Below are 15294 nucleotides of genomic sequence, written 5' to 3'. Positions count from 1 at the left end.
ATGACTTTATATATCTCTTTAAGATCATCCCACAATTTCAATCATTGCATAGAAATGCCCGGCTCAATCTGGACTGTCCTTATCACACTAGCCCTCCAGTCCTTGTAACATTTTCATGAATCCTTTCTACAGACTTAATTCTTGATGACATCTTCCTATAGCTGGCTGATCAGAATTGCATATAATACTCCAACTGCGGTGACAGTAATGACTTGTACAGTTGTAACATAATGTCCCAACCCCTATAATCAATGCCCTGACCAATAAAAGCAAGTGTGCCAAATGCCTTCACCATCCTATCTACCTGTGTTACTACTTTCAGGAAACAATCTAGACAATAGACGCAGGAGTAGGCCATTCGGCCCTTTGAGCCAGCACCACTATTCAATGTGATCATGGCTGATCATTCACAATCAGTACCCCGTTCCTGCCTTCTCCCCATACCCCCTGACTCCGCTATCTTTAAGAGCTCTATCTAGCTCTCTCTTGAAAGCATCCAGAGAATTGGCCTCCACTGCCTTCTGGGGCAGAGAATTCCACATGTTTACAACTCTCTGACTGAAAACGTTTTTCCTCATCTCCGTTCTAAATGGCCTACCCCTTATTCTTAAACAGTAGCCCCTGGTTCTGGACTCCCCCAACACTGGGAACATGTTTCCTGCCTCTAACGTGTTTAATCCCTTAATAATTTTATGTTTCAATAAGATCCCCTCTCATCCTTCTAAATTCCAGTGTATACAAGCCTACTTCTAAATTCCAGTGTATACAAGCCTACCAGTGTACACAGTGTACACTGTGTATTCCAGTGTATACAATCCACCTGTATATTTCGGTCATTTTATTCTGCAACATTCTCCAGGGCCTTACCATTAACTGTATACGTCGTGCCCTGGGTTAACTTCGTGAAATGCACAACATTGCACTCATCAGAGTTAAATTGCATCTGCCATTTCTTGCTCCACTTTCCCAGTTCATCTTGATCTTGTTGCAACTCTACCAAATCTCATTTTTATTTTTCTAAATGCTCTGTATCATAATTTCCCTAACGCTGGATTCTGTATTTTCCGACAATTGAGGAAGTTCCAGTTTGGCAAATTGTATGAAGATCCCAGTTTTCTTTTGCACACATTTTCAATTAATGCTGATGTCAAACTTGCCATTCACCAAGCCACTGAGGATTTCCCAGAATCTTTCTAGAGAACTTTGAAAGATTATAACAACTGCATACATTATTACTGAAGCCATCTCTTTTTTTCCACCAATTTGCTTTCTCATTCTCTCCGTATACCTTTAAATTAGCAAGAAATATAAAATAATATCCTTTTCTCATTTTTATTGTCCTCTTATTCATCAATCCTCTTGATTTTAAAATGTCACCCAATCCGCAGGTTTCTAATGTTTATGACTTTTGGACCTTTCTTTTAATCCGATGATATTGTTAACTTCTTCCTTGAATCGAGGTGGATTACTTTTCCCACAACACAGTCATAGAGTGATACAGTGTGGAAACAGGCCCTTCGGCTACACTAGTCCCACCTGCCTGTGTTTGGTCCATATCCCTCCAAACTTGTCCTATCCATGTACCTGTCCGACTGTTTCTTAACCATTGGGATAGTCCCTGCCTCAACTACCTCCTCTGGCAGCTTGTTCCATACACCTACCATCTTTATTTCCTGATGTATGTTCACTAATATTATGATGCATTTGTTTACAAGCTTATCTATTGTCTAATCTAGTTGACACTTGCTCGCAGTTCTATGTGACTATATTACAATTTAAGACTCGAATTAGAGGTTTAAATATGTCAACCTATATGTGACATATTAGCATCAAAATACAAAATGTTGCAGATTCTGGAAATCAGAAATTAAAATCAAATATGCTGAATACTGTATCCAAAACAGTTGAGTTGCCATCTGCAGAGAACGTTAATGTATTAGGTCAATTAAATAATCCTGGCTTGTTACAGATGAGCAAATATAAAATGGCCTGATCTCTGGCAGGGTCCAAACATATTGCTCCAAGAAACTGTTCCAAATGCATTCTACGAACCCAAGACTCCCTTTGTCAATATGATTTTCTTAGTTATTTTGAAGATAAATGATTAGCACACTACAATTTTTTAATAAGCCCTCTCCATGTTTTGATTGATGTTTTCCATCAGTGAATCATGTACACAGGAATCTTTTGGACCTCTAACTTTTGGGATGCATTTGGCCAAAGTTTGTATCAGCTCATTACATTCTCACCACCAACATGAACATTTAAAGTGGCGTGCTTGATATGTCGAACATTTAAGTTCCCTTTATCCCTTGCCTCACATTGAAGTGCTGCAAACCACTTGTAAAATTCCCAACTTTTCCATCTTGCCTTTTTCTGAAATGTTAAACACCCTGAAGTATTTAGTTCCCAATTGTAATCATTCTGCAACTTTATCCTTAGCTTTGTTCCAAAACTGTATCACATTTAGAATAAACAGAATGTTTATTAACGGAATAGAGAATTCATCCAGATTCTACAAAAAAATTCAATAAAAGCATGGCTGATCCTTTACACTATGAAATCACCTGCACTAACACAATATTCCTTGATTCCATGAATATGAAAAAAATATCAGTCCTCATCATGAACATACTCAATGTCCACGCCTCAATTGTCCTCTTGGCCAAAGCTTCCAAAGATTCACTGATCTCTGGACGAGGCAATGTCTTTACACCTTAATCTTGATAGTCCGGCCCATGATTTTAACATCATGACTCCTAGTCTGAGACATCCCAGTGGTGAAATGTCATCCCTGCATCTATCATGTAGTGATTGGCATGTTTCAATGATTCATGATTTCAGTGATTCAATGATTTCAGTGAACTCAGAAGAGTGTAGCTCAATCTAATTGAGTCTAATCCGAGTCTGAAGAAGGGTCTCGACCCAAAATGTCACCCATTCCTTCTCTCCAGAGATGTTGCCTGGCCCGCTGAGTTTCTCTAGCAGTTTTTGTCTACCATAGCTCAATCAAACATCGTTTTGGTGCTGTGAGTTAAAGGTTGAACTCCAGAAGTAGTTGCTCATTAAATAAAGTGCCTCAGTTGCTGTCATAAAGTCATAGAGTGATACATCATGGAAACAGGCCCAATTTGCCCACACCGGCCAACAGGTTCCAGCTACACGAATCTCACCTGCCCGCTCTTAGTCCATAACCCTCCAAATCCATCCTCCCCATGTACCTGTCCGACTGTTTCTTAAACATTGGACAGTCCCTGCCTCAACTACCTTCTATGGCAGCTTGTTCCATACACCTACCACCCTTTGGGTGAAAAAGTCACCCTTCGGATTCCTGTTAAATCTTTTCCCTTTCATCTTAAACCCATGTCCTCTGGTCTTCGATTCACCTACTCTGGGCAAGAGCCTCTGTGCATTTACCCGATCTATTCCTCTCATGATTTTATACACCTCTATAAGATCACCCCTCATCTTCCTGTGCTCCAAGGGATAGAGTCCCAGCCTACTCAACCTCTCCCCTAGTCCTGGCAATATTCTCATAAACCTTCTCTGTACCCTTTCGTACTTGGCAACATCTTTCCTATAACATGGTGCCCAGAATTGAACACAAAACCTCAAATGCGGCCTCACCAACGTCGTATACAACTGCAACATGACCTCCCAACGTCTATACTCAATACTCTGGCTGATGACTCTGACTCAATATTCTAGTTTGATGTCTTTCGCAGATAGACTTGAAAGTTGCAGGACTATGTTTCAAAGAGTTTAATGGGTAAAAGTTTTAGCTTCCTGATTGTTTCTTTATAAGAAAAGTTTATTCTTTGTTATTGTTTGTCAAGCTAAGATAACTCAGTTAATGGATTTGTTTCGTTCACAAAAACTGGTTCAAAAGTGTTATGCCATTTGGACAAACTAAACAAACCACTGCTACTGTCTGTTGTAATCATTAGTTCAGATATTCATTATATTTAGCAAGTCAATTTAGAAAGTATTAGCTATGTCTGAGAATGAGCAATGTATAATCTTGTGAGAAAAAGGTATTGCAGTTCACTTCCAGTAAACATGAAGTTTAAATATACAGACAGTACAAAGTTAGTCATGAAAGTTCACTCCTGGATTGGACAAGAGAAAAGGCATGAATTTTAAGGTGAACTGAAATGTAAGTTTAATCCAAAATCGTGCATTTTCAATAATATATTTCAGAATTGCACTACAATTTAAAGGCAGATTGTTAACTCCATTGTGATATGGAAATTCTTAGAATGGATACAATCTTAGAATGCAAAGTAATTACCTCCTGGGTTTTCCATGTTATTATTTACAGCAGCAACAACAAATTGTTTTTGCGATACGAGTATACACACGCACAACTTAAAATTAAAAAAATAGAAAGATGACAATAATTATTTGAAATTAGAGTGTGCATCATTTACAAAGTTATGATATGCTGAATAATTTTTCAGCTTTTGGAAAGGGAAAATTATAGCTGAAATTATATGAAAAGTCATTCCAGGATCCAAGGTTTTATCAGGGATATATGCTGTGATACCCCTTCTTCACTCAAAGCACAATTTTAACGATGAGATAATCTAAAGTAGGTGATGGATGGAAAGAACATGGTACAAGCTAAGACCTCAAGGGTATTCGGGTTAGAATGAAGGAAGTTGGGCAGGCTGTATTGGAACAACCGAGGGTTTTGGGAAATACTCTGTGATAAGACCTGAGGCGGCACGGTGGCGCAGTGGTAGAGTTGCTGCCTTATAGCGAATGCAGCGCCGGAGACTCAGGTTCGATCCTGACTACAGGTGCTGTACTTGTACGTTCTCCCCGTGGGTTTTCTCCGAGATCTTCGGTTTCCTCCCACACTCCAAAGACGTACAGGTTTGTAGGTTGATTGGCTGGGCAAATGTAAAAATTGTCCCTAGTGGGTGTAGGATAGTGTTAATGTGCGGGGATCGCTGGGCGGCGCGGACCCGGTGGGCCGAAGGGCCTGTTTCTGCGCTGTATCTCTAAATCTAAAAATTAAAAGCCTAAAAATAGCTTTAGTTTACTCAATAGTGTGTTCATCGTCAACATGATTTAAAGAAGATCCGAGGATCAACCTTTTTCACATCAAGGTTTCACGGACAATTAGACAAGTGCATGGATAGGATCGGTTTGGAGCGTTGGTGACCAAATGGACACAAATGGAACTAGCTCAGGAAGGCAACTTCAGCCGAGAAATGGGCTGAAGGGACTGTTTTCATATTGTTTAACACTTATGACTCTAAGGTATTAAAAAATGGGAAAGAATCTTAATTCAAATAACACCATGGAGGTCTCAGAGAATTGAGTGGAGTGGAGGTCAGAAATAGTACGGCACAGAAAATATTGGGGGGGGGGTTGCATCTGGATAAGTAAAAAAGTGACAATGCAGGACAAGGCATGTAACAGAGAATAAGTGATCCATTTAACAAAGGATATAAATTAACCTTTGGCCACTTTAATTTACATATGGACTGTTTAATTAACAGTAGCAGCAATAATGTGGAGGCCAAAATCATGAAGTGTATAAAAATAGTTTGAGATAAATATGTTGAGAGGGGAGCAAGGAATAAACTCAAAGAGCCAAATGGTGCCTTTCTGCATCATGATGAAATATGGGAAATAATATTATGAACATAAAGCAAACAATCAAAATAAGAGACATGAGTTGGCTACGATAAGAGGGGAATCTGCATTAAACAGTATGACAATAAACAAGCAATGCTCATGTTTAAGAGAACACATAATTTACAAATAGGAGATATCTTCAAAAGGCAAAAAAAACATAAACAGGAAAAGGGATCCAGACAGAAATGAAGAGAAATGAAAGATAGTATCAGATCAAAAGGAAAGGTTACGTTGCCAAGAGCAGTAAGCCTGAAGGTTGTGCAAATGTCCAAAATAGGCAAAAATAAATACCAAGGCAATGATGAAGGATGGGAAAGAAGAATTGACAAGAGTCTATCAAGAAAATGTAACGGTAGACTGCAAAAGCTTCCAGACACATATAAAGAGGAAAAGATTTTGTTCAAGTTCATGTAGGTCACATACATACTGATACAGGAATGATCATACTGGGGAATAAGAAAACAGTGGAGAAATTAACAAATATTTTCTGACCATGGAAGAGCAAACAATACATCTCACCTAAATAGGGGAGAATTACAGGTCTCAAGTGAACAAGTTTAAAGAAATAAGCATTATTTAAAAAAAATAGCATTGGAGATTATGGGACTGAATGATGATATATACCAATGAAGAAATGGGTTGAAGTTTCGTGTCGAGACCCTTCTTCAGACTGATGTCAGGGGGGCGGGACAAAGGAAGGATATAGGTGGAGACAGGAAGATAGAGGGAGATCTGGGAAGGAGGAGGGGAAGAGAGGGACAGAGGAACTATCTAAAGTTGGAGAAGTCGATGTTCATACCACTGGGCTGCAAGCTGCCCAAGCGAAATATGAGGTGCTGCTCCTCCATTTTCCAGTGGGCCTCACTATGGCACTGGAGGAGGCCCATGACAGAAAGCCCGAGATGCTGCCTGACCTGCTGAGTTACTCCAGCATTTTGTGAATAAATACCTTCGATTTGTACCAGCATCTGCAGTTATTTTCTTATACTACAATGGGTTGAAGTAGTAAGTTCCTCAGACCCTGGAGTCTACTAACACATTCAGCAAGACCATGACTGTACCCTCAAATTAGTATTCCAGTCTCCCCCTAGAACATCTACTCCTTTGCTCTTCTAAAATGTATTTTATGTTAACTTTAAAATATCCATAGGCGCTTTTTCCAAATACGTTGTGGAGGAGTACAAAACATTCTGAAGTCTTTGACGTAATAAAATGTCACCTCATCTCATTAATGATAGGAACATAGACAATAGGTGCAGGAGTAGGCCATTCGCCCCTTCGAGCCAGCACCGCCATTCAATACGATCATGGCTGATCAAGAGCTTGTGCATAATTGAATAACATCTGCTGTGTGCATGATCTCAGGGCTCCCCTCAGTGTTAACTCCCTGAGATTTAAATCAGCACAGGTCATTTTGACCCATGCTGAATGGAAGTTGGCTTAAACAAGTGACCCCTAACTTATGATGACCCCTTACTTTCAAAATGATTCTGGTGTTGGATTCTACCAAAATATAAAACACTATCCATTTACCACCTTCAAGACCCCTCAGGATCTTATATATTCTAATCAACCCTCGCCTTACTCTTCTAAACTTCCGTGAATAAAAGTCAAGCCCATCTAACCTTATTCCTTATATTCATTCCAAGTAAGACCCCAATCAATCTTCTTGAAATGCTTCCAACACACTAATCCAAGGAGTCCATAAATGTACATGGTACTCCAGATGCTGTCTCACCCATGTCCCACATAACTGAAGCAAAACTTCTAAATTTGCATTTAATTACCTGGCAGTAAACAATAACATTTGGTTTTCTTTTCTAATTATTTGGTGTACCTCAAGTAACATTTTGAGAATTGTACACATGGACATAATCCCTGCTGCCTTCTCCCTCAATTTAGATATATACTTCCTTCATATTTGTCCTGCAAAAATGACATTTCACATTTACCCACATCACAATCCCTTGCGATAGATTTTTGCCCATTGATTTACCTATTTATGTAACTTTGAAGCTACCTTGTGCTCTTTTCATAACTCACTTTCCTACCTTTGTACCTTCAGCAAATTTCACAACCATTCCTTCAGTGCCTTCATTCGTCATTTATATATATTTCTGTTAGCCTGCCAAGATCTATCACTAACTGCATGGCAAAAGTCAGACACTCAATAACATACTCTCCACCCGCCTGAATGAGTGAAACACCAACAAATCTCACAAGCTCAACATCATCCAGGACAAAGCAGATCGATTGACTGGTTGGTACCCCTTCAACCACCTTCAGCATTCACTCCTTCAACCATCTGCACACAGTGATTGAAATGCGCATGACTGCAGTTCTTTGCTGAAGTTCCTTTGACAGCATCTTCCAAATCTAATAATAATCACCAAGAAGAACAAGGGTTGTTACTGGAGGATCACCATCTTTTGATCACCCCCCAAGATGTGCACCACCCTGATTTGGAAATGTGTTGTCTAGACCTTCCCTGAATCTACATCCCTTCTGGAATTCTCCAGATCGCAAAAAATGGCTACATTTAAAAAGTTTTTAAAATATATTATGATTGTGCTTCTTGTTGAAATATGCTAATGAAAACTAAAGTAGGTAAAAGCAAACCTGCAAAAGCAGCCGTTCAAAAGCAAGAAAGTTGTCCCATTTTGAGTAGCATGTATGTCTCAAAGTCTGCACTGTTGCCATGGTAAGCTGCAAGAGCCCACAGTGATTCTCCAAAACTTTCAAATTGGTCTTGAATAATTGGACATACGAGTTGAGTTGTTCAGGTGTGACTCTGCCTGCAACAAGAAAAGGATCATGAAAATTCTTATTGCACATTTAGAATGAAGCAAATCAGGTGGGATATTTTGAACAGATGAGTACAACTAAAATCAGCTTCATTGACTTCATTGCCATGCATCATAAACAATCAGAAATAGTGGGCTTCGCTGCACAACTAGGATCAATTATCACCTTGTCCATTCTTCACTCAAAATAGAAATCTTTTACTAAAGTACCAAAACATGTACTTCATGAAATTCAAATCAGAGTTCCCCTCAGTAGTTGGTTAAATAGCAGAAGTGCCAGCAGATTTTTATTTTTTAACTGTGAGGTGTTGCATTTTAGGACATCTAACAAGGGCATTCTACACAGTGAATGGTAGGCCTCTAGGGAGTGTTGTAGAGCAGAGGGATCTAGGAGTGCAGGTGCATGGTTCCTTGAAGGTTGAGTCACAGGTAGATAAGGTGGTCAAAAAGGCTTTTGGCACATTGGCCTTCATCAGTCAGAGTATTAAGTATAGAATTTTGGAGGTCATGCAGCAGTTGTATAAGTCGTTGGTGACTGGTGAGACTGCATTTAGAGTATTGGGTTCAGTTCTGGGCACCATGTTATCGGAAAGCTATTGTCAAGCTTGAAAGGGTTCAGCGAATATTTACGGGGATGTTGCCAGGACTAGAGGGTCTGAGCAATAGGGAGAGGTAGAGTAGGCTGGGTCTCTATTCCTTGGAGCGCGGAAGGATATGGGGTGATCTTATAGAGGTGTATAAAGTCATGAGGAATAAATTGGGTAGATGCACAGAATTTGTTGCCCAGAGTAGGGGAATCAAGGACTGGAGGACACAGGTTCAAGGTGAAGGGGAAAAGATTTAATAGGAATCTGAGGGGTAACTTTTTCACGCAATGGGTGGTGGATGTATGGAACAAGCTGCAAGAGGAGGTAGTTGAGGCTGGGACTATCCCAACGTTTAATAAACAGTTAGATAGGTACATGGATAGGACAAGTTTGGAGGGATATGGATCAAACGCAGGCAGGTGGGACTAGTGTAGCTGGGACATATTGGCCGGTGTGAGCAAGTTGGGCCAAAGGGCCCGTTTCCACACTGTATCACTATGACACTATGACATGAAATATCTGGAAACAAATTGCCAATCATTAAAAGAATAGCTTTGTTGATGTGCCTTGCTGAAATGTGTATGCAAAGTAATGAGCCATTCTTATTTTCATTTATAATATTTAAATAGACTACTTATATGAAGTTACTATGTCTGAATTCAACAAGATACATAAATCAATAGTAGGTTTATAAAATGAAAGAAAACTTTAACCATCTTAAAGATTTCTCCATACAGAGCAAATGAACTAAATGAACATTTTTTGTTCACTGGCCACTGGCAATGTATCTTTGATCACGCTGCAAGGTCGAAGCAAAATAGAAATTGTAAGAGTCTCATCACTTGAAATGGTTCTTGAAAAGTTAAAATCAAGATAAGCTGTTTAGCGCACAACACTTTCACCTGAAGCAAGTGTCTGCTGACAATTGGAAAGGACTTTACCTGCACTCACCAGTTCAGCTAATGTTAGTTACAAGGTGACCTAACTGAACAGTTTAAGACCTTTTGAGGATTTTAGATTTCAAGATTTAATAGGGACCCGAGGGGCAACTTTATCACTCAAGGGAAGGTAGGTGTATGAAACAAGCTGCTGGATGAGGGGATTGAGACGGGTATGAAAAGGGCATTTAAAAAGACATTTGGACTGGTACATAGATAGGAGAGGTTTAAAGGGCCAAATGCAGGCAAATGGAGCTAGTTTAGATGGGGCATCGTTTCCATGCTGCAAGACCGTGACTATAAATATATATAGACTGAAAAATGTTACAAAGAGGGTAAAAACAAGAAAGCATATATTAATTGACAAATTTTCTATTTGCTTATTTGCTTTTCTCAATTATCTATTTTTATTGAAGCACAGTTCCAACAACAGGAATCAAACATCTATATGAGGGACCTTATCAATATTTCATCCTTAACTGATGCAAATGCAGTTTCAGCATTACCACTGTTATCATTCTGGCAGAGAACTAATAGAGCAATTTGCTTTTTTTCTGAGATTCATGCAAAAAATGTTCCATGCTATGCAGTATAATTACAAAGCGGGCTACTGGGGAGCAGAGCTGTGCTTACATTAAAAACGTTCTAAACACAATTACATCCATTTGCAGTAAAAAACAAATGCTTCCACTGAAGCACACTGCACTCAGCTTAGTAACATTATAAACCAATAAACCTTCGAGCACTTTATGCTCCCATTTGTAGTTTTCAATACTGTACTTTCTCCTGGCAAACAAAGAAAACAAGTGAACATAGAGCAGAAACTTTGCTACAGGAGCAAAATAATTCATTTTATAATACAAATAGATTTTATTTAGAAAAAAAAGATGCTAGACCGAAGAACAATTTTTAACAGAATACAGATCCTAAAATTAAACAAAAGAGAAATTCGGAAGTGAGATCTCAGACGAGTGATAGAAAATAATAAAAGCATAAAAATATTCAAGATTTTTTTTTAAAATCTGTTACAGTAAGAGGTTAGAAGGTCTAAATGAAATGATTCGGCCAAAATTAAAGTCTTAAGAAAAGTACACACAATAAAAATTTAACTTATTGCAAGTCACACAGAGGAAAACCAAGAATAGAAACATAGAAAATAGGTGCAGGAGTAGGCCATTCGGCCCTTCGAGCCTGCACCGCCATTCAATATGATCATGGCTGATCATCCAGCTCAGTAACCTGTACCTGCCTTCTCTCCATACCCCCTGATCCCTTTAGCCACAAGGGCCACATCTAACTCCCTCTTAAATATAGCCAATGAACTGGCCTCAACTACCTTCTGTGGCAGAGAATTCCACAGACTCACCACTCTCTGTGTGAAGAAATGTTTTCTCATCTCGGTCCTAAAAGACTTCCCCCTCATCCTTAAGCTGTGACCCCTGGTTCTGGACTTCCCCAACATCGGGAACAATCTTCCCGCATCTAGCCTCTCCAACTCCTTAAGGATTTTATATGCAAAAAAAAAAAAAGGCAACTGAGTTGCCTCGTAAAACTGAGATTATGAAAATAGATGGCAAATGAAAGGGATTAGAGAAAAAAAGGCAAATTGCATCAGGAAACAAGGTAAATCAAATTAGGAATGGTCACCAAGTAAACAACAACAAAATATAATAACCAAAGAAAAATAATAATAAATTCACAGAAATGTGTTCACTTAAAAATCAGCAAGAAGATATAGGAATAACTATTACTTTCATCAATCTCTCGTGATTAAAAAGATTGACAATAGGCCATAATTTTTTTTTTTTTTAAATCACCTCATTCCATCAGCCTAAGTATGGATTGCACATCACTAGAAATGATTACTGACACCTAAAGTTATTTTAATAACTTCATTTATATAAATTAACCACCAGTATCCCATATTCAAGAAAATACAAAACAAATTTATACAGCTAGCCCTCATAACCTAACTATTTAAGTTTTGATCATGTTCTAGCAAATTTACATTTGCCTTGGGGAAAGGTGTAGTGCATCTTTCGCAATGTTCAGTGCTCCAAACCAAATTTTGCCTTCTGAAAGGTGCATTGAGATAAAGACTGACCTTCCATGAAACTGGCACGTTTTAAAAACTTTCATAATTTGTGCACATCCTGTTTTTGATTACCATAAAGTTTCCTCAAATATCATTTCCGATCACGATCTTAATTTTCAATGATTTCATACCTTTTGCTCGCCCTGATGATAATAAACTGCAAAGGCATCCTTATTCAGGCTGGTCAAGGCGGGTGCGGAATTTTGGGAGGTCATATAAATGGTAATGGAAATTGAGAGCCCTCACTCAAAAGTGGCTGGTAATTCTACGTTAATTTGAATTTAGATAAACAGATCGATAGTCAAGACATACGTAAACATGGAGAAGGCAAACATGTCAGCCATAATCATCCAGAATGGCAGAATAGTTTCAGGTCAGCAGTGTATTCATTTATCGTGTGCGTAATCATGTAGCTCGTGGACATAGTGAAGTCATTACATACATAAATAGGATGGAACCATTACATGGAGGGAGCTTCACACTGTTGGAGTGGAATGAAGTAAACATCCTTCTATCTGGGACCACGAAACAAGCTTGTCCTTGTGTCCTCTGACTGTTACTGCAAGCAGAATTTGCCTGAAGATCACCAGTACCCCAAATCCCTCTTAGAATACATTCAATTGACAATAAAGTTGACCTGAAGTAATCCGCAGGGTAATCAGCAGGTCTTTTTGGACATTGTGGATTCTGAAGACTCAATAACCCCAAGCAAAAATGCCAAAATAAATTGCAGGCTTGAATCATTTGACTGCAGGCAAAGCCAATCTGTTTGCACAGGTCATGTCAGAGAAAAAAAGGCACAGAACCGTAAGCCATTGCTTTCGATAGGCAGCAGCACTTTATCTCCCAAAGATGCAAAAACTGATTCTTAAAACAAAACTAACTTAAGGAAGACACTGGTGTAAGAGTTCAATTCGTTGAATATGCCAAAAGGAAAATCACAAACACACAAGAGGCATGAATAAGTTTTGCTGAGTAAAATGAAAATAGCATCTTAAACACCAACATATTTCACTGGTAGCCTTGAGATGTCTAACTAGGTGTGCACCAAGGCTTGTCAAATGCTCATATCCTAAATGGAGAGGATCAGAGACATTTCTCACAACCAACGATATCCTTGGCCCGGAAGATAAGTGTTGATAATGCATACCTATTGAATGCTGTAGTGAGGGAAAAGCAATAATATAGAAATTAACCCGACAGCGTGTTAAGGACATTAACCAACCTATCTGCTTTGCAAAAAACTGGAGATCACTCATGTGCAAGGACAATTCAGAAGCTGGATAAACACAACAGCTCACAGCCATTCAAGACAGCTACATATTTAGTATACACAATCAAAAGCTGGGGGAAGTGTGAGATAGATATCAAGGTATTATAGACATTATAACTGGAGAATTTCTGGTCTCCGTGGTTAGAAACAGATTTCTCATGGTCTGACAGGCTAAAAGATTCGGTCAAAGCTGTTTTGCTGCAGAGGATGGAAACTTCCATGCAAATGGTAGCCAAGGACACCAAGGAGGAAATTATGTTTTGTCAACCACAAAAGTAATGATAACCTACAATTGAAGGACAACTCCCAAGGTCTCAGTCCAGAAGCACGGACCGCATCTTCTCATCATCAGAAGAGCAGAAGAGTACATCAGCATTCAAGAGGCCGAGGAGGGGGGAGGGTACGAACAGGGAAGTGGAAGGGAGGTAGGGGGAGAATAAAAAGGCAAACTGGGAGGAGACGAGGTTAAGTGGCAAGGAGAAACGAGGATGATGTTTAAGGGACTCCAACCAAGTTTGGAAAGTCTTGTTTTTTCCAAGGAACTCAGTATGACTCACTGCCTGTTTCTGGCATGATATTTTTCAAATGTCTCTAGGTTGGGTCAGGAATAGAAAAAAGGACTAAATCTGGACTGTTTGGTTAGAATGGGTTCCATTGAAAAACATTGTAAAATGAGTGACTGGCTGTAAGATCGAAGTACTGAACATGGAGATGGAATACTTGGACATCTATAGTTAATAACCAGCAGCATAAACAATTATGCAGGCAAAATAATTCAAATATATTAAATTGTTTTTAAATGAAAGCAAGGCACTGTACAATTTTCAGTTAAAATCTGAACAAAGTATAGTAAATGACACCTGGCAGATTGAAAACACGAAAAAACTAGCTATCAATTGATTTGATCTAATAAATCTGGTGACACTTCAGCATACAGTGTTGCCAGATCAAACCTGAACAGAGGTATTAAAAGGGCCAAAGACACCCACAGGCAACGGGTGGAAGACCACTTCAACACCACGGACACCAGAAGCATGTGGCAGGGTGTCAGGGACATCACTGGCTACAAGAGCAGCCCTGCCTGCCCCCACAGCGATATGACACTAACCAACGAGCTAAACACCTTTTTTGCCTGCTTCGAAACTGGCAACACCACCTTGAGTGGAAGAACCCCAGCCGAGGCGGAGGGACTGGTCTTGCAACTGAGCATACAGGAAGTACAACGCGCTCTGCAAAGGGTCAACCCACGCAAGGCTGCAGGCCCTGATGGAGTTCAAGGAAGGGTACTTAAGGACTGTGCGGAACAGTTGGCTAAGGTATTCACCTGGATCTTTAACCTGTCACTATCTCTGGCTACGGTCCCCAAGTGGCTGAAGTCGGCTACCATAGTGCCAGTGCCGAAAAAAGCAAAGATCACCAACCTGAACGACTACCGTCCGGTTGCCCTAACTCCGATAGTCGTGAAGTGCTTTGAAAGACTGGTCCTCTCACACATCAAATCCAGCATCCCTGACTCACTGGACCCACATCAATTTGCATACAGGGCAAATAGATCCACAGAGGATGCCATCTCTCTGGCTCTTCACACTGTCGTGACTCACCTGGAGAGACAGGGCACGTACGTGAGGATGCTATTCATTGACTATAGCTCTGCCTTCAACACTGTCATCCCCACCAAGCTCATCACCAAACTCCACCAGCTAGGCCTCAGCTCGTCATTATGCGACTGGATCCTGGACTTCCTGCTGGAGCGACCGCAGGCAGTGAGAATGGGCCCGCACCTGTCCTCCACTATCACCCTGAGTACCGGCACACCACAGGGCTGTGTTCTGAGCCCCATGCTCTACTCCCTCTTCACACACGACTGTGTTCCTGCATTCGACACCAACACCATTGTCAAGTTTGCAGCCGACACAACGGTGATCAGGCTGATCACCAACGGTGATGA

The 15294-nt window shown here is 39.9% G+C and overlaps 1 protein-coding gene across 1 annotated transcript in view; it reads right to left on the bottom strand.

Annotated features, from left to right (window-relative positions):
• Positions 1-15294, bottom strand: part of scfd2 (sec1 family domain containing 2) — a 229179-nt gene that overhangs the window by 185280 nt on the left and 28605 nt on the right. The window contains exon 4 of the mRNA XM_078410453.1: positions 8269-8444. Within this exon, the coding sequence (XP_078266579.1) occupies positions 8269-8444 (176 nt within the window). The remainder of the gene's footprint in view (positions 1-8268; positions 8445-15294) is intronic.

This window comes from Rhinoraja longicauda, chromosome 1 (assembly GCF_053455715.1).
Source record: "Rhinoraja longicauda isolate Sanriku21f chromosome 1, sRhiLon1.1, whole genome shotgun sequence".
NCBI lineage: Eukaryota > Metazoa > Chordata > Chondrichthyes > Rajiformes > Arhynchobatidae > Rhinoraja > Rhinoraja longicauda.
The sequence above is the reverse complement of the archived record's forward strand: the minus strand, read 5'-3'. Positions and strand labels throughout refer to the sequence as shown.